This window comes from Piliocolobus tephrosceles, chromosome 5 (genome assembly GCF_002776525.5).
Source record: "Piliocolobus tephrosceles isolate RC106 chromosome 5, ASM277652v3, whole genome shotgun sequence".
In the NCBI taxonomy this organism is placed as follows: domain Eukaryota; kingdom Metazoa; phylum Chordata; class Mammalia; order Primates; family Cercopithecidae; genus Piliocolobus; species Piliocolobus tephrosceles.
The window spans coordinates 101,536,185-101,556,857 of record NC_045438.1 but is presented as its reverse complement, the minus strand read 5'-3'; the positions used below and the strand labels follow the sequence as shown (position 1 = coordinate 101,556,857).

General features: G+C 40.1%; 1 protein-coding gene and 1 pseudogene across 6 annotated transcripts in view; both read left to right on the top strand.

Moving 5' to 3' along the window:
* The first annotated feature begins 331 nt into the window (after positions 1–331).
* The window catches only part of SMAP1 (small ArfGAP 1), a 185,648-nt gene continuing 165,306 nt past the window's right edge, over positions 332–20,673 (top strand). For 3 of the 6 annotated variants that reach the window (XM_023195145.2, XM_023195147.2, XM_023195146.2), the window contains exon 1: positions 334–750. In XM_023195145.2, coding sequence (XP_023050913.1) covers positions 633–750 — 118 coding nt within the window. In that variant the 5' untranslated portion in view covers positions 334–632. Of the gene's footprint in view, positions 751–20,673 lie in introns of all 6 variants that reach the window. The other 3 variants (XM_023195151.2, XM_023195149.1, XM_023195150.1) reach the window with 3 other exon arrangements.
* LOC111528420 overlaps positions 836–20,673 on the top strand; it is a 34,837-nt pseudogene continuing 14,999 nt past the window's right edge.

Genomic DNA, 20,673 nt, shown 5'->3' with positions numbered 1-20,673 from the left:
TTTTTCCTCTTTTATTCCATCCGTGTCTCCAGCTTCTAAACTGCGGGCGAATAAACCTCCAATGAGTAAATGAACCCACCCAGTCGCTAGTATTTCTGCATTTCCAGTGTTGTGCCAGCAAGAGCAAAGGCAAATGGGCAAGTCAAAGTAGCTCCTTGTAAAAGGTCTTCCATTACAGAGTTTTACTAGAGGCCCTCGCGGACCATCACATCTCAAAAGGGAGGAAAACCCGCATGAGGCAGTGCCAGCGACTTTTCAGGAATCACCTTGGGCAGAAGCCCTTTCTGCAGAAAGACCCGGCAGGCCTGGCTCCGTACGTTCGGCGCATGCGCAGCGCGCCCGGCGGCCGGGTCCCTTCCTCCGCGCCACCCGGAAGCCTTGGCGCGTCCCACTCCCCCTCCCCCTCCCCTCGCCGGCTCGGGTGGTGCTTGCCGGCCGGCCGGGCAAGGAGGCGGGACACGTCGGCGCTACCACCGCCGCTCCTCCTCCTGTTTCAGCTGCCGCTGCCGCCGCCGCTTCCTGGGCTAAGCCAGCCCGCGGTCCCGGCGGCGCCAGGTGCGTTCCCTCTGCCGGGCTCCAGCCAGCGTCCGCCGCCGCCGTAGCTGCCCTGGGCTCCCCGCCCCACTGCCGAGATGGCGACGCGCTCCTGCCGGGAAAAGGCTCAGAAGCTGAACGAGCAGCACCAGCTCATCCTCTCCAAGCTTCTGAGGGAGGAGGACAACAAGTACTGCGCCGACTGCGAGGCCAAAGGTAGCTCGGACGTCGTCGCTGCCCCGGTCGGGGCCTCCTGCGACCGGTGACCTTCCCGCCGCTGCGGCGCTCAGGGCCCGAGCGGATGCCTCGGCTTCGCTGGCAGGCCCCTGCCCTGACTGGAGGGCGGGTGGCTGAGCGGGCGGGCGCGGGGCTCCTGTCGACCCTCAAGTCCGCCAGAGGCGGCGGCGAGGTCAGGCCGGCAGGCCCTGTCAGTGGCCCCAGCCTCCCCTCCTCCCCGACCACGGGTTGAGCAGGTGCCGGAGTAGCGATGCTCGGATCCTCCACAGGGCTGGGGGTAGGAGCGGGGCTGGGAGCGCGGAACCGGACGCGGGTCTGGGCAGAGCTTAGGGTTAGAGAGTTGCCCTCCTAGCTCTGCTCATAGCTATCTCTGTGGGTGGGGCCGCCCTTAGGTCTCGATCCCCTCTTCTACCCTCCGGTGTGACCAGGTCCTCCCGCTCCGGTCTCGAATTCTTGGTCTCCCAGACAGAGCCCTACCTGCCTGCCCACCTGACAGCTTTTGTACAAAGGCTCTTGTCTCTGCCTCCTGAAAAAGAGTATGGTGGTCTTTTTCGGTGGATTTGAGTTTTACGGAATAAATTAATTGGAGAAAGGTCTTTATTAGTAGTAGTATTGTTTTTTAGTCTGGTTGTTAGCCAGAATGAAGAGGAATTTCATTACATGAATCTCTTGGAGGACAGTGGGTTTATATTTCTGAAGATTTTAGTAATTAGGTTTTCTCTGACCAGCTAGTTTGGGAGAATATGTGGACACTGATTTGTGTACCTCATAAATGTTGAAGGTTCATTTTAAAGATCTAGAGACAGAAAAGACCTAATTTTAGTTTATTCAGTTGGAGGGCTTCTGCCTCAGCCTTTGAAATAGATATACTATTTTTAGCTGCTATGTTTTGTGTTTGGAGATCTGATTTATGTTTAATGTCTTGCAAGTAATCTCATCGGAAACATTTCTATTTTCTTTTTTTTTTAAAGAAATGTGTAGTTAATAAAATATTGCGTCTATTTTTAATTGGTTTATTTCGTTATTGGGCGAGAAATAGGGTAGTTCTCCAAAGCAGGAGACAGTCTCTTTGGGGAATGCCTTTTAAGATTTCTGTGTTATTTGACTTAGACTCTTCCTGAAGCTTTACTGTTCTTTCTCAATACTATATAAATGAGTCATATTTCAGTAGGCTGATAATATTTGACTAGACTGAGCCACACAGCATCAGCAGGTTTCTTCACTGTCATAACAGGTACCGAATTACTGGAAGAATCATGTGGGAATACTGTAACTAGATTATTTTTATGAAGCACTTTTCAATATAGTAACTTGACTGAGTCAAAATTATATTTATCCTATGTAACCTTTTCAGGTGATGAGTTTTTACAAAGTGCATGCCTGGTTCTTGTAGTATTTGTTTTTCTAGTAACTTGATTGTGTGTGGCTATTTGGGAGTTCTGTACTGTATTGAGGCTCAGTCGCTTGCTCTTCATTGACTGCACTAGTAAAACACTGAAAAATGGTCTTTTAAAAGGCCAAGAAGAAGAAAGAAGCTGAAGTTAAAAAGTACACATTTTGTCATTTTGAGTAATAACATGATTCAGTAGAGATGCTGGTAAATATTAAATCTGTTCATTAAAAATTGAATAGTAACAGTTTCAGAATTAACCTTCCTTCATCTACAGATATTGTTAAAAATAATTTAATTTTTGTTCAAATTTCTGTCTCCAGAAAAGTACTTTATAAAATCAGATTTTCACTAATGCTTTCTAAAATAATACAGATTTTTAAAGGCCGTTATTAACCATGTTAACTTTTTTTTTTTTCATTTACTCTTTTGGGGTGGGGAGAAGAGAATCAGGTACTTCTTAAATTAGGATCAAAAGTTTTACTTCTTTGCACCTGAAGAATAGGAAGTATTCGTTTTGCTCAATGTTTGTATTGCCATGGTATATATTGAATGAATGTCTTTTGTATTTTGGTTTTGTCTGGCCTTTTGTTGGTTTACTTGTTTTGAGAAGTGAGGGATGTGGGAGAGAAGAGAATGGTATCAAGAGTACAGGGGTGCAGCTTGAAGGGCATGACCTCCACAGTATAATTTACAAGGATTTTTTTTGTTGTTGTTGCTACTAAATCTAGAAGAATATTAAAATGATCTTGTAAATTATTTCAATGTGTTATCTTGATCTTTCAGGCAAAAAAAATCACAGGTAAGGCCACTTGTTGGTTTAATTCGACTTGATTTCATAGTTGTAATTGAAAAATTTGACATGGTAGAGCAATTGATGTAAATATATTTTTGCAGTTTTTGAGTATTTGGTTAGGTTGAAGTACATTATGGAGGCTTTTTTAGTAGAATTCTCGGCTTGTTACATGATTTTGGATCTATATGCTAGGATGACATAATAAATGTAGTACTTTTAAAAGATATGTTAAGGATCTTACTCTACAGCTCAGTTACTAAGAAGTTTCATTCTGTGTATGTATTGATGTTTTCTTCACTGTCTAGTAAATTGCATCAAACTTTTCATGTACTGTATTTCAAAGTTATTTCCCAGTTAACTTAATTTTCTTTCTTTCAAAGAAGCTTCTTCCGCTGATCTTTGGGAATATGTACCGAAACTAAAGCTTAGGATTTGAGGTCCTTGTATTATCTTGCCTTATAACAGTTGGTAGAGGTATGTCAGTTGGGTTTTGACATTTTCTTACTGAATCACCAGCTTGTGTTTCCTGGATTGACAGTATTTAAGAAGCAAGGAAGGAGAAAAGGATGGCATAGGCACCAGTTTCCTGCTCTTGATGCTGCTCTTACCAAATCTGTTGAACAACTGGAGAATTTAAGAACAGGCAGATGGAACTACTCCTCTTCTCTCCTAGCTGCATTCATGACTCAGTGGGAGTTTAAAGCAGCTCTTGTTGGTTATTAGTTGGTGACACTTTAGGGAGCAGTGAGGACTGAGAACGCCTTGCCAGCTTCAAGTTTAGTTTTCAGTATTTAAAGTGTTGTCTACAGGTAATCGTAGCTTGGATTTTTTTTTTTTTCCACTTCTGTATTCTTTCACATGCTCAGAACAGGGCGTCTTGTGCTGAACATCAGGAGTGGCCTGAACTAGTGGGTAGGGCTCCTAGAAAGCATCACTGGGCTTGGCAGGCACCACACTGACATACCCCATGCTTGTTAATGTATATTTCTGAGATTTTAAAAATGCAGAAATGCATTCAAGATCAGCCTGACCAACATGGTGAAACCCTGTCTCCACTAAAAATACGAAAAATGTTAGCTGGGTGCGGCAGCAGGCGCCTGTAATCCCTACTTGGGAGACTGAGGCAGGAGAATTGCTTGAACCTGGGAGGCGGAGGTTGCAGTGAGTGGAGATCGCACCGCTGCGCTCCAGCTTGGGTGACAGAGTAAGACTCCATCCCGGGGGAAAAAAAAAAGCATACAGATAAAAATCACTTTGAGACGTTTCTTCCCACTGTCCCCTCTCCCTGGCCCCTGGCAGACACCATTGCATGTTCTCTCTCTATAGGTTTGCCTGTTCTGGATATTTCATGTAATACAACATATGGACTTTTGTTTCTGACTTTCACTTCGTATGTTTTCAAAGTTCATTCATTTTGTAACGTGTCGGTACCTCATTCCTTTTATGGCTGAATAATATTCCATTGTATGGACAGACCACAATTTATCCGTCTATTGATGAACATTTGGTCTGTTTCCATCTTTTACTAGGTTTGATTTTGAGCATATTTAAATTGGTATGAAAGTGAGTCTCTTGCCCATTCAATTTTGGGTATCAGAAACATAAGGTTTTTTAACTCTGGAGATTGTTTTGTTTATCCTGTATGGTATTGAGAGGGTAAGCTCCTTGCTCACATCAAACACTGGTTTCTTCATTCCGCAGATCTTGACTTGAAGGCACACTGTTAGATACTGTATTAGGTAAGAGAGCTAAAAAAATTTGTAAGACCTAAAGGAGTTTGTTTAGTGTGGGTTTTGTTTCTGCAAATAAATAATTCTAAAATAATGTGCTAAGTGCTTGTAATAATGGTTGTAAGAAATAACTACCTCTGAGCTTATTTTGGGCTGTTGCTCCCCTTGCACCTTGCCTTTTGCACACTGGTGGTCTTTACAGTTCCTAGAATGCTGTTTCAAGACCTTTGCACGTGCTGTTCTTCTGCCTGGGAAGCTTTCTAACAAGTTTTTGCCTGCTCAGCTTTTGCTCATCTTTCAATTCCTGCTTAAATGTCTTTTCAAGGGAAGTAATTCTCCTTGATCTTCTGAGATTAGATTAGGTTTCCATTTATAGATAAAAGACAACACTTTGAATCTTTTATTGCACTTATCACAATTAAAATTAAACATTATTTAGGTGATTATGGGGTATACTATATCCCCGTTGGATTATAGCTGCAAGAGAGAAGAGATCTTGTTTATCTTGGTTAGGGTAGTATCCCCAGTTTTCATTACATGTGGTAGGTAAATGTAACTTAGCAAATATTTTTTGAATGAATGAATGTGTGAATGAATGAGCACAGAGCCCCAGGCAGGCAGCAGGGTGTGTGAAAAGGAGTGCACCTGTGAAAGGGAGTGGCATGTGGAGTGACCCTGTTGGGACAGTCACAGAAGGAGTCTTCATTTGAGCTAGGTTCTGAAGGTGGAGTGGGATTTCATCAGATAGAGAAGGAGTTAAAGGACACAGCTGCACACACAAAGGTACCGGTATGAAAGAACAGAAGAAGTTTCCATATGGCCCTTACTAGATAAGCTTTCTTTAAGCACGAGCAGTTTTGGTATTCTCAGGTTAGAGGAAGAACTGGGATAGTGAGGATTGCAGGCAAATCTTGAGTTAGGAGATGTTGTACAGTGGTCCAAGAAGAGGGTAAGAGAACCTAAATTCACACAATGTCAATGTATAAGTCAGGGTATAGAGCAGGAAACAGATCCACTGTAGCTATTTTCAGGAATCAGGTACTTACCAAGTCCTTGGAAAGGCTGGAGGAGGGAAAGTCAGGGAGCCACTACTGAACTGCTTTCAAGGCCACGCATACTGCCACTGCTACCGCTGCCCCACTGTCATAGCTGCTTCTCACCCAAGAAACTGGCATGCTGACTGGGGAATAAGGCCGATGGTGCTGCAACCACTTAGTGTCTGTAGACGTTTTTTGTTAGTTGCCCTTCCTGTAGGAATGTGGCCTCTGTCCCGCTTGTGCTTTCCATGTGCAAATAATTGGCAGAACCTAATTATGTCCAATACCTTGCTTTCAAGGGAGTCTTTTAGTTTTATAACCTTTTCAAAAAATATAAACATGTAGAGCCCATTTGATTGCAAGAGCTAATCGTAGAGTTCATGTTTTTCATTAAGTCTTCGATATTTTAGAGTTGTTACATTTTAAGGTGTAGTGATTTTTACTAAAAAGTAAAGTTCACCTTGGGGACTGGTGTTTATTATGCTGTTGATGCTTATAGGACAAATTTATATAAGTAAAAGTCATTATAATTCACTTAAAGAAATTTGCCAATCTAAAAGTTTCCTCAAAATGTGAAACTTCAGTCTGATGGATCTGTTGTTCTTGTAATTCTGCTGATCTTGAGGTTTTTCCTGATTGTGCAGAGCCCTGGTATCAGAGCTGGGATGGAAACCATTGGTCTCTGACTCATCAGTTTAAAACTTGGGCAGCATGTTGTCTCCCCTCCTTTTGTTCTTCACAGTTCTTCTTTGTCTTTTTTTTGTTTGTTTAACATAACACATTCGGTACTTGACTTTGTTAGTTAAGGAGACTTACATCTACTAAATTGTTGTACTATATATATATATATATGTATATATATCTTTCTCCATCTTTATTAACCTGTAACGGACTTGAACCCATGCTGTCTTTAAGGCAGAGTGGAATATTTGAAAAACTCAAGGCTTTGGCACTTTTTTTTTTTTTTTGGTACAGGCTCTCACTCTGTTGCTGGGCTGGAGTGCAGAGGTGCGATGTAGGCTCACTGCAACCTCTGCCTCCCTCGTTCAAGCAATCCTCCCACCTCAGCCTCTCAGGTAGCTGGGACTACAGATGTGTGCCACCACACTTAGTTAATTTTTGTATTTTTTGTAGAAACTATGTTTCATCATGTTGCCCAGGCTAGTTTTGAACTCCTGGGTTCAAGTGATCTGCCCGCCTCAGTCTCCCAAAATGCTGCAATTACAGGTGTGAGCCACCACACCCAGCCCCTTTTGCTTATTTCAAATTCTTCTACTAATAGTCTTTCCAAGGATTAGAATCAAGCCATTTTAGTTCAGTTTCTCAATTTTCTCAATGCAAGAAGATCAAAGAAACTTGGAGGCCATTTTGTAATTATTATCAGAAGAGTTGACTGCCTTACATTCTTACCATTGTAAAGAGTTAATTTTACAGACATTTAGTTTTGTTGATAAATCAGTATTTTCTGGGCACTAAAAAGATTAAGTACTACGTTACATACTACTGTGTGTGTTAAAAAAGTTTTGGATGCCGGCTGCAGTGGTTCACGCCTGTAATTTCAGCACTTTGGGAGGCTGAGGCGGGTGGATCATCTGAGGCCAGGAGTTTGAGACCAGCATGGCCAATATGGCACAACCCTGTCTCTACTAAAAATTCTGAAATCAGCCAGGTGCGGTGGCACACGCCTGTAGTCCCATCTACTCAGGAGGCTGAGGCAGGAGAATTGCTTGAACCCTGGAGGCGGAGGTTGCAGTGAGCCGAGATTGCGCCACTGCACTCCAGCCTGGGCAACAGAGTGGGACTCCGTCTCAAAAAAGACAAAAACGAAAAGTTTTGGGTTATAGTTGTCTACAAGCTAATTAGAGATCTCAGTAGACATGAAACAATTACTAGTTCTAATCTATGTTTACATTGGTAGATTCATTAGAAGTTTAGAGATAGGATAGCTCCATTGTGACCTGCAGAATGTTTAAAAAAAAAAAAAAGCAAATAATAACGTTACATATATACTCACAAATTACAGGTTTTTTTTTTTTTTTTTTTTTTACAAGAGATGATATACTTCACACTTTACATATGTTAATTCATTTAATCCTCAAAACAACCTTTGAGGTAGGTAATATTATTATCCAGGAACACAGAACTTAAAGTACTGGAGCCAGGAATTTTTTCATTAAAAAAATTTTGGGAGGCTGGGAGCAGTGGCTTACATCTGTAATCCCAGCATGTTGGGAGGCCGAGGTGGGTGGATCACTTGAGGTCAGGAGTTTGAGACCAGCCTGCCCAACATGGTGAAACCCCATCTCTATTAAAAATACAAAAATTAGTTGGGTGTGGTGGTGCACGCCTATAATCCCAGCTACTGGGGAGGCTGAGACAGGAGGATCACTTGAAACCGGGATGCGGAGCTTACAGTGAACTGAGATCATGCCATTGCACTACAGCCTAGGCAACAGAAAAAAAAGCTTGGATCGGGGTGACTGGCACTTTTTTAGGAGCTGGGGATTAGCATTAGATAAGGTTCATGCTCGGAAGGATCTATTAGTCATTGATGTGGAGAAAAGAGTTAACAAAGCAGGCCTCACGGCGGTTGGCTAACATCTGAGGGGGATCTTGGGGATGGTCCCACCACCCTAAGTGATAAGAGTCTGTCATTGTACCTAAGTTGTTTGTATAATGAATGTGGTTTATGTTGAATATCTGCTTTTCTTCTGGGATTCTGGAATTGGCATATGTGGCAGGAAGGGGTACCTACATGACCAGTCTGCCTAATAATCTTTGGCCCTGAGTCTCTGATGAGCTTCCCTGGTTGGCATTATTTTACATGTGTTGTCATACATAGCTCACTGCTGGGAGAATTAAGCGTGCTCATTGCAACTCCACTGAACGGGAGCACCTGGACGCTTGCTTGTAATTTCCCCTGGACTTTTTGTGCCTTTCTGCTTTGCTGATTGTGCTTAGTATCTTTTTGCTATATTAAATATTAAATCATAAAGATGAGTACAACTGTATATTGAATCTTTTGAATCTCCTTAGCAAATGACTGGACCTGAGGTTGGTCTTGGGGACCTCGAAGCATAATTGGTAATATATATTTTCTTCCAGTATATTATACAGCACATGTTGGAGCCTCAGCATATTTCTGCTGGCTCTAGAATCTAGCCTGCTAATAAGGGTACAGTCTGGAGGAGCAAGGATGAGCATTAGAGGCTTTTGTAACCTGGGAAAATTGTGGTTTTATTGAGATGAGATAGGGGTGGGAATCTGAACTGTGGAGTCAGTATTTGAGCCCAGGAGATCTAGCTTGTGCTGTTAACTGTGTTTGATGGTATGCTAGATAAAACACCTGTTTTTGTTGTAGAAATTTTGTGATGTAAGAGATTGTTGTTGGGAAGACTGTCGCCTTCAGCTAACTTAAGGTTTTTCTCAGATTATTGCCAAATGTGTTCAAATGTGGGCAATATCTTCATTTTAGTTTTCCTCCTTGCATTTAAGTGCAGAACCACCATAGCTTCAAAATACCAATTTAAACAAATTGGGGTTTTTATCTCATCACTAAACTTTATTTTATTTATTTATTTTTTCCTTTTTATAGAGACAGGGTCTCATGCTGTTGCCTAGGCTGGGGTGCAGTGGCGTGATCATAGCCCACTGTGGCCTCTAACTCCTGGGCTCAAGTGATCCGCCTGCCACAGCCTCCCGAGTAGCTGGGACTACAGGCTTGTCACCATGTCTGGCTAATCAAAAAAAAAATTTTTTTGTAGAGTGTGGTGGGGAAGGGGCCTTGCTATGTTGTTTGGGCTTTTGAACTCGTGACCTCAAGCAGTCCTCCCACCTAGGCCTCTCAAAGTGCTAGGATTAGAGGTGTGAGCCACTGCACCTTGCCTAAACTTTATTTTAGAAACTTATTGAGTCCACAGATAAGTGCTTTAGTGTTTTTGTTTCTTTGTTTTTTGTTTTGTCTTCCATATGTATATATATATATATTTTTTTTTCTTTTTTTTTTTTCTGTTTTTGCAGCTATATCCTTAGGTCAGATACTGATCGTATACCTGGGCTTTTTAAACCATAGAAACAGCATGATAGAATTGAAAGAACGCTAGCTTGGTTGAGCAAAGCTAGGTTTCAGTCCAAGCTTTGCCTCTGCCTTGCTTAGTGACCAATTGTCCTTGTTCTCTTTGATCCTTATTGCAAAGATTTATTTCAACCTTGTATGATCTGTGTTCTTTCTTGAATCCCAAACCTTGTCACTTCTATGTCGGTATTTACTGGCATAGTATTTTTTACTGACATGAAAATTGTGTTATTGAGAGTTTATTTTTTGGGTCCTATTGAGATTTGTATTGCCATCAAACTTATAGTTTTTATTTAAAGCTTTTCACTGATGATTTCGGTCTTGCTGAGCAAATTTACCTGGTATTATCTTTAATTATCCCAAGCTATATCACACAACTCATAGGACTCTTCCCCACAGATTGAGGAGTCCTTTTGTCCTTTTGTTTAAAACTTTTTCACTGTAATGGTTTCTTACTATTAATGTCAGTATTTTCTACCTCAGATGTTAGGTACAACTGTGTTTAGCTTGGAGTGGCATTTAGTTACAGTATCATATAGAAGTGATTTTTTAAAATTTTTTCACATAAAACAGAGCTTACAGTGCTCTTGGAAACATTTTAATTTTATGTTCACATATATTTTGAGTGATAAATGTGAGAACCTTGAGGGTCCAAAGGAAAGAGAATTAAAAGTAATTCTAATAATCTTCCATTCTCTGTGGCCCCTATACCCCAGCAATTTTTAGTCTCCATTTCACCAGAGATCCAAGTGATTGATGGTAGACCTTCAGATGTCTGTCATTGATCTTTTATAAAGAGTGCCTTTCATTGAGCAGTGATGAACTCAAGCCTAAACTTAAGAAAATAAGGGGAATTCTGGAAAATAATATTTGGGATAGCTTTATCTTCCATTGTAGGAAAATTCATAAAAATTATGGTTTAGTCTAGGTGTTATTTAGTTCATGCATTTCTACTCTTGGAAGTTGCTTTTGGTGTAGGGTGATGATGGTGCGCAGTGACAAAAAAATTAACAGAAGATTGTTTGAGTGAAATGATCATCACCAGTATATTCATTTCCTATTGCTGCTATTAAAAAATCCCACAAACTGAATGACTTAAAACAAGACAAATTTTATCATTTTAGCAGGTTTGGAGGTCACAGTTCAAAAAGAGTATGATTGAGCTAAAGGCAAGGTGTTAGCAGGCTTGCATTCCTTCTGGAGGTTCTAGGGGAGAATCTGTTTTCTTTTCCAGCTGGGAGAGGCCACCGGCATTCCTTGGCTCATGGCTCCTTCCTCCATCTTTGAAACTAGCAGTGTATCATCCTTGATTCTGTTCCTCCTTGTCCCCCACTTTCATTGTTACTTCTTCTCTGGCAGTTTTATGACCCCTGTGATTACATTGGGTTTATCTGGGTAATCCGGGATAACACTGCCATCTCAGAGTCCTTAAGTTATTCACAGAGATTCCAAGGATAGAACAGGACATCTTTGGGGGCCATTATTCTGCCTACCAGAGTGGATTTGTGATAAAAATTGTATATGGAATCTAGATTTTTTTTGTTTGTTTTTTGTTTTCTTGAGGCGGAGTCTTACTCTGTCACCCAAGCTGGAGTGCATTGGCATGATCTCTGCTCACTGCATCCTCCGCCTCCCGGGTTCAAGCGATTGTCCTGTCTCAGCCTCTGGAGTAGCTTAGAGGTGTGTGCCACCACACCTGGCTAATTTTTGTATTTTTGGTAGAGACGGGGTTTTGCTATGTTGGCCAGGCTGGTCTCGAACCCCTGCGCACGAGTGATTTGCCCGCCTTGGCTTCCCAAAGTGCTGGGATTACAGGCTTGAGCCACCGTGCCTGGCCAGAATCTAGATTTTTGTAAGTGGTACTGAGTTGGATATATTTAAGATGGTATAGGTTGATGAAGTACTACTTAAATTAGCCTTTCTCACAGGACCTATTTAAAAATACATGCATGTAAGAGTCATTTAACGATCTCTTTGCAATGTTATCATTTATGTAGGAAATCTAAGAAACTTACAGAAAAGGGATTAGAATGAATAATTGAGTTTATTAAGTTTACAGAAATGCAGTGACTATAGAAAAAGTAACTCATACACTAGCAACAAGTAATTGGAAGTTGAAATAAAAATTACAATTTACAATAGCATAACAGTATGAAAACTGTGGGAAAAATTTAACAAAATATGTGCAAGACCTGTATACCGAAAATTACAGAAGATTGCTGAGAGAAATTAGTGAATACTGTACCTAAAGAAGTGGAGAGAGGTATCAGAGATATCATGCTCATGGATTAGAAGACTCAATATTTTTAAGATGTCATTTCCCTCCAAATTAATCTCTGGATTCAATATGATTCCAGTCAGAATCTCAGAAGGCTTTTTTTGTTGCAGCTGACAAACTGATTCTAAAATTTTTAATGAAATGCAAGGGACCTTCCAAAATCAAAGCGTTGAAGAAGAAAAAGAATGTTTGAAGTCTTACACAACCTGACTTTAACAGTTGTTAAAAAGCTACAGTTACCAAAACAATGTGGTATTGGTGTAAGGGCAGACATAGATCTGTGGAACATAATACAGAGTCCAGAAATAGACTCACATATTATGGTCAGTTTTAACAGAAGTGCCAAGGTGACTCAATGGAGAGAAAGGATAATTTTTTCAACAACAACAGAATGTATAATACCTTGAATCTTACCTCACACCATTCACAAAAACTAATTTGAGATGGATCATAAAACTAAATTTAAGAGCTAAAACTATAAAACTGCTAGAAGAAAACATGGGGGAAAATCTCTGGGACCTTGAATTAAGCAAAGGATTCTTGGATGGGACACAAAATTACATTCCATAAAGTTAAAATTGAGAAAATGAACTTCATCAAAATTAAAAACTTTTGCTTTTCAAGAGACACTTAAAAGTTATAAACTGGCTAGGAAAAATATTGTAGCTGGTAAGGACCTTTATTCAGAATATCTAAAGAAATAATGCAACTTAATAATAAGACAGAGTTAAAACAAGCACTTGAATGTTCACAGCAGCTTTATTCGTAATAGCCAAACACTGGAAACAATTCAAATGTCTATCAGTTAATGAATGAATAAAGAAAATAGTGCATTTGTACAGTGGAATAATGTTTTGCAATACAAAGCAGTGAACTAGTGGATGAGTCATAAAAACATTCTGTTTAGCAAAAGAATCCATACACAAAAGACTATATAGTATAGATTACAAATACATGGATTTCTTGATTTTTTTTTTTTTGTTTGTTTGTTTGTTTTTGAGATGGAATCTCACTGTGTCTCCCAGGCTAGAGTGCAGTGGTGTGATCTCGGCTCACTGCAGCCTCCACCTCTGGGGTTCAAGTGATTTTCCTACCTCAGCCTCTCGAGTAGCTGGGATTACAGGCACACGCCACCACACCCAGCTAATTTTTGTATTTTTAGTAGAAACAGGGTTTCACCATGTTGGCCAGGCTTGTCTTGAACTCCTAACCTCAGGTGATCCACCCGCCTCGGCCTTCCACAGTGCTGGGATTACGGGCGTCAGCTACTGCGCCCAGCCATAATTACATGGATTTCTATTAAATAAAATGATAAAACTTACAGGGACAGAAAATAGGTCAGTGGTTGCTAAGGATTGGGATGAGGGAGTTTATTTAAACAAAATACAGTGCATAGGCTAGGAATGGTGGCTCACACTTCTAATCCCAGCACTTTTGGAGGCCATGGCAGTTGGATCACTTGAGCCCAGAAGTTCGAGGCCAGCCTTGGCAAAATGGCGAAACTTTGTCTCTACAAAAAGTAAAAAAAAAAAAAAAAAAAAAAGGGTGTGGTAGCACGTGCCTGTGCTGCCAGCTATTTGGGAGGCTAAGGTAGGAGGAGGATCTCCTGAGGAGGTCAAGGCTGCAGTGAGCCTGATTGTGCCACTGCACTCCAACCTGGGCAACACAGTAAGACCCTGTCTCAAAAACAAAAACAAACAAACAAAAGAAAATACAAATACGTTGTTTACCTCTGTTGCTGATGTTAACAGTTACTGTAGATTATGTAGCAGTTTCTCAATTCTTTTATTTGAATTTTTGTAACATACACACTCCTAAAGTTTTTTTTGTCTTCCTTGAAAATAAATTTAATGGTCTGAGTAAAGATTTGCAGAAGTGATACACTTCTTGATACTGATTTAAAGAATGAAAAATCTTTGGTGCCTTTTTTTGTATTTGTGTTTTTTTGGTGTGTGTGCCAAGTCAATTAGAATACTAATAAGTGCTTTGAAAACATTATGGAAAACAGTGGTTTAATGTTTTTTTCTTGAGGACTTGTGTTATTCATACACAGTTCTAAAGTTGCTTATGGAGTCTTTAGAACATCAGGTTTTTGGTGGCTCTAGGTGCAGGATTTTCTGTTAGGTGCTAATAGGGCTGCAGGGATAGCCAGTAGGGTTTCCTTTTTCATGACTAAGAGCAGCAAGCTCTCTAAGAAGCAAGTGTGGCATATTTAGGTAATATGTTAATGCAAGGTTTAGAGAAAATTTAAAATACTAATGAAATGGTTAGCTTTTGACAGGAGAAAAAAGATCAGGAAGACTGTGGATCAATTTGTGAGCGAGTAGGATGGGTCTGAAATGTGAGGGGACAATTAGTTGATAAAGTCATTTGCTGAGAATAAGGATAGTGGGACATCATAGGGGATTTAAAAATAGGTTATTCTTTGCACAGAATTTTTTTTTTTTTTGAGATGGAGTCTTCCTCTTCACCCAGGCTCGAGTGTAATGGTGCTATCTTGGCTCACTGCAACCTCTGCTTCCTAGGTTCAAGCGATTCTCCTGCCTCAGCCTCCCAGGTAGCTGGGATTACAGGTGCCCACCACCACACCCAGCTAACTTTTGTATTTTTAGTAGAGACGGGGTTTTGCTGTATTGGCCAGGCTGGTCTTGAACTCCTGACCTCAAGTGATCCACCTGCCTTGGCCTCCCCAAGTGCTGGGGATTACAGGCGTGAGGCAACATGCCGGCCTTCTGCACAGAATATTGGCTAATAGTCAGTGTTTTAAAATACTTTAAAAATTTGTAAAAAATAATCCCTCTCCACTGATTGGTATGTTTTCTAACTTTTGTGATTGCATATACTGCTGCTACAAAGCTTTGTGTGCACTTTTTTCTTCAGAATAAAATCTAAGGTCTATGTTAAAGAGTATACCATATTAAAACCTGTTTGATCTGTATTGCCAGAAGTGTTGGGACCAGTTTACTTTCCCACCACTACTATCTAAAGAATGGCTAGGCGAGTGCTGTGGCTCATGCCTGTAATCCTAGCAGTTTGGGAGGCCGAGGCAGGTGGATCACTTGAGGTCATGAGTACATAACCAGCCTGGCCAACATAGTGAAACCCTGTCTCTACTAAAAATACAAAAATTAGCCAGGCCTGGTGACACACGCCTGTAATCCCAGCTACTCGGGAGGCTGAGGCAGGAGAATCTCTTGTACCTGGGAGGCAGAGGTTGCAGTGACTGGAGATCATGCCACTGTACTCCAGCCTGGTGAGAGTGAGACTCCATCTCAAAAAAGGAGTTGCTGACTTATTGTACCCAGTCTGTTACTGGGCATTTGTATTTTTAAAAGGCTTCCTTAATACAGTTGGTGAAAATGTTATACTATTTTGCATTTTCTTGGTACTCTTAAGATTGAACTTTTTTTTTTTTGAGACGGAATCTCACTCTGTCGCCCAGGCTGGAGTGCAGTGGCACAATCTCATCTTACTGCAGCCTCCGCTTCCTGGGGTCAAGCAGTTCTCTGCCTCAGCCTCCCGAGTAGCTGGGATTACAGGCGCCCGCCACCATGCCTGACTAATTTTTTTGTATTTTTAGTAGATGGGGGTTTCACCATCTTGACCAGGCTGGTCTTGAACTCCTGACCTTGTGATTCACCCGCCTTGGCCTCCGAAAGTGTTAGGATTACAGGCGTGAGCCACTGCGAATATTGAACATTTTTAATGTGCTCATTGGTCATTTCTATTCTGTTAGGATTTGCCCCTATATTTTGGGAGGGTGGGATTGGCAACCCTTTTCACATTTCTCTCTTGACCAGTCATTGGGCCAAGAGAACACAGAATTCCAGACAACATTCATTCTTCTGTGTATCCTGGTAGGCTGTACCATTCATCTCTATATTGCACCCATAAGACCATGAATAAGTGGGTTGAGCATTTTGGAAAAATATTTTCAGTTTCTGATCTATATCTATATATTTTTTAGTAATTATGGAATTGTTGAAAGTTTAGACATAGAAGAGACCTGTATGGTATCTGTTCGAGTCTTCTATACTAGAGAGATAAAAGAGGCTAAATGACTTGTTCAAAGCAATGGAACAGTGAGAGAACATGGGAGTGAACCCAAGTCTTCTGGAAATCTGTCTGTTACTTTGTCAGGTCACATATTAATGTGTTATCCTTGACCTTTACAAAAGATAACACCCAGCTTTTTAATCTTTTCATTCTCTTTAAATTCAGTCCTTGTGCACAGTGAGAAGGGAGGTAAATTGTGGGTTTTTATGCTTAACCAAACTGTTATCTATGTAATGGCAGTATATTAAGAAGATAATTAGTTATCAGAGTGAGCAAGGATTATCTATTATTTAACCAGTTTATTCAAACATAAATTTGGCAGTAATGTAAACATGTTTTCAAAATTTGGGATGATATTTGTTGTCATCTACAATGTTAACTAGGAACAAATGGTTATCTCTTGATATAAATCTGTAAATAGCGTGGAAAATAAGAGGTATTTGTAAATATTTTTGTGTTTGAGAGATTATACAGATAGATGGAAAGCACTAGAGCATTGGTGAAGGGGTGAACAAAATAAAGAGGGCTTTACTGTGCTTAATCAGATTTTTGAAAATTTAAGCTGATTTTTTTTTTTTTTTTGAGACGGAGTCTCGCTGTGTCGCCCAGGCTGGAGTGCAGTGGCTGAATCTCAGCTCAGTGCAAGCTCCGCCTGCCGGGTTTATGCCATTCTCCTGCCTCAGCCTCCTGAGTAGCTGGGACCACAGGCGCCCGCCACCTTGCCCGGCTAGTTTTTTGTATTTTTTAGTAGAGACGGGGTTTCACCGTGTTAGCCAGGATGGTCTCGATCTCCTGACCTCGTGATCCGCCTGTCTCGGCCTCCCAAAGTGCTGGTATTACAGGCTTGAGCCACCACGCCTGGCCGCTGATTTTTTTTAAGGATTCTCAGTCACCTGGGCAAAGAGAAATTTTAGATTTGACAAGGGGTAAACTTTAAGACCATCAGGTGAAACAAGGATTATGGATTCTTAAAAATTAAGCTTCATTTCTTCTTTTATTTTATAACATACTAATGACCACCAAATCCTTAAATGATCACCAAAGTTCAGCTTCTTTGCCAAAGTAAACTAACACTTAAAATTTTCGGGGGAATGAATGCTGCATGTGTAGATTTTATTAGTTCCTTAAAGATCTTTCTGAGTTTTTCAGTGTCCTTATGGTATTTTGAACTTGTTTGCATTTTTATTCCTTCTACCCAAGTTCACACGATAAAGTAAAAAAACAGTAGTTATATGGTAATATTTCCTCTGTAGTATTCTTCCTCCAGTTGTATGTGGGTTGGTAGTCACTGCTCTTCTCTTATCTTTGAGAGGCAGGCTAGTTTGATAGGGAAAACATGGGCTTTGACAGCTCACTGCTGTGTTTTGAAGGCTCAGCTCTCCCACTGCTGGCTCTCATTTCTTTCTTTCCTTTCACTCCCTCCTTCCTTCTTCGTGGTAGGAGTGGTATTTAAACTTTATGAGCCCCAGTGTCATTACATGTAGAATGGTAATACCTGTGTCACAGGGTTGTGAGGATTAACTGAGCTCGTGAAGTAATGTCTGGTACAAAGTAAGGGTTTGATACATGAGTAGGTGTTTGGTAATTATGCCAGGTCTTAGTTTTTTTTGAGCACTCATTCATTTTATCACTTTGCAGGAAGCATTTGTGAATTATATTTTGTTTGGTAAAAAAGTGTAGTTGAACAGATTCTGAGACTAGGCTGGTGCAAAAATACTTGATGGAAGCCTCAGGAAAATAAAGTAGTTAATACTTTTTTTTTTTTTTTTAACTTTTTATCTGCTGGTTCACTAGAGTAGACATTAGTGAGGGATGCACAAAAGAAGCCCTACCCTGTCCTGCCCTGAGGAGCCTTTACTTTAAAGAGGCAGGCCATAAACACAGAGTGTATTCTGAAAAGGGTAGCGCGAGCATTAGATGTTAAATAAATTCAGAGAAAGTAAAAATCACCAAGAATGGGGGTTGGGGAAGGTTTTTAATAAAAGAGGTAGTTCTTGAGGAAGAGTGGAATCAAACTTAAAGGAGAATGGCAAAGTTATTTCATGTAGGAACAACCAGGTAAACAGGTTTGTGCATATACTTAATGGACGTGCTTTGTACGTACCTTTCTGAAGGCAGGTGTAAGTACTGAGCAGAAATGTCCGGGAGAAAAGAGACAAAGGGACAATTGTTGATTTGGGAGTTACCTGCATACAAGTGTTTCCTAAAGTCCTATTACTCGAGTCAGCACTTTAACCAGAGGGTCAATGATGAAGACTTTCTAGAGAGGCGATGGGATGAAGTAGAATCGTCCCATTCTTTGTGAAGGAAGACTACAAGGAAAACCAGAACGGAGAAGCTTGGGAGAAGAGTTTTTTTTGTTGTTGTTGTTTTGACATAGAGCCTCACTCTGTCACCCAGGCTGGAGTGTAGTGGCATCACAATGGCTCACTGCAGCCTCAAACGCCTGGACTCAAATGATCTTCTTACCCCAGCCTCCCAGGTAGCTGGGACTACAGATGTATACCACCATGCCCAGCTCATTTAAGACATTCTTTTTGTAGAGACAGAGTCTTACTTGCTGTGTTGCCCAGGCTCGTCTCGAACACTTGGCCTCAAGTGATTCCTGCCGTGGCCTCCCAAAGTGTTAGGATTACAGGCATGAGCCGTTGCACCCTGCCAGGATTTTAAGTAGGGGATATGGTTAGGAAAATTAAATACAATACAGAGGATCAAAGGAACTAGAAAAGGCCATTTGATTTTTGTATTTTTTGGTAGACATTAAAAGTATTTTCTAAGCTCTTATGAAAATTTCTGTTGTGAAGCTAAACCCAAATTGCGTCAGAGTCTGTTTTTTACCTGCTATGCAGTGCAGTAAGATTTAAGAAAGTGAATCTTTAGTATTCTGATGCTCTTCTTAGGCAGTCTTTTGCCATTTTAAATGCCCACGTTTCATTGCTTGTTTTGTTTTCTGTGTTTAGTTTACTTTTGAAACAAATGCTTAATTTCTCTTGGAATTCTGACAGCTTATGTGGTCTGTGAGGAAAATTGTTTGGAAGTTGTTTTGTAGCGGAAGGAATGTTATTAATATAGGTGTAAACAGCTCTTGAAATAAGGCTTAATGGAACTTTTGTCAGGGTTACTTTGTTTTGTTTGAGGGATTATAGTTAACTCTTGAATAAACTGATATAGTTGACAAAAATTGGTTTCTGGGAGACTTGTCGGGGTATTTTTGAAATAAATATGTTCTTTTTTAGCACATTTGCTTTCTCATCTTACAGAAGTAAAATTCCTTTTGTGTAAATGAATATAATAGTGTCTTTTGATTTAGTACAATTGGACTTCTTAAATATTTGAATATGGTATATACCAAGTGGTGGTTTTATAACATATATCTGCCCTCTGCTGGTCAAAATGCATTATTGCTATGAATTTAATAACTAGTAATTTCTTTGAATGTAATAATACTCTGTAATTTCAAAAGTAGGCATAAAACTAAACTTGGGAAAAAATACCCTTATCGTTTGAAGAGAGTACTCTCTTTGGGACAGTTCTGCACAATGAATTATTCTGCCCAAAATGCCAGTAGTGTCCTGATTGAGAAATATTGACCTAATATATTGATGATGATGATTTTTGCATTTTGGCTGTCTCTATGTGTTTTTTTGTTTCTCTGTAAGTTCCTGGTTTGTGCTGTCCAATGTGGAAGTCACTAGCCATAAGACTATTTAACCGAATTTAAACGTTCACTTTCTTAGTTCCACTAGCCATATTTCTAGGCTCAATAGCCACTGTGGCTAGGAGCTAATGTGTTGGATAATGCAGATTATAGGATGTTTCCAGCATCATGGAAAGTACAGTTGGACAGTGCTGTTTTAATTTTTAAATTTTAAAAAGTGAGAATTATCATTTTAATGAAGTAATCATTTTCTTAAATTTGTGATGAATTTCTTTGCCATGTATTCTTTTCACATAACAGCAGTTTCTCAAAAAACAATTCCAATTAACCAAGGGAAATATATTTTGTAGGATTTTAGGTTATTAAGATTTTGTTGTACCATGTAATTTGCTGTAACATATATTTATTGCTGAATGATTATAGTACATTTTTCTCAATGTGGGGCATTGAGTATTTCTAGTATTTTGCTCCTCTGTTTTGAAGAGTTAAGTTAGGTTAAAAATAATGGTCATTTTTTTGGACACCATTTGGTTGAGTTAATAGCTTCTTTACCCTTTTGGTGCATGTTTGGGATGGAAGGAAAGCTATAAATCAGAACATATGTAGAGAAACTATAATGTGTGAATCACAGTTGAATATATGTTGGATGATTAAAGATTAAAAAATACATAGACACTTGATCCAGTTTCTACTAATGGTAACATCTTGTAACATTATAGATGAATGTCACAATCAATATACTGATGTTGATACAACCCACCAATCTTTTTTTTTTTAATGTATTTTCTTTTTATTATACTTTAAGTTCTAGGGTACATGTGCATAACATGCAGGCTTGTTACATATGTATACTTGTGCCATGTTGGTGTGCTGCACCCATCA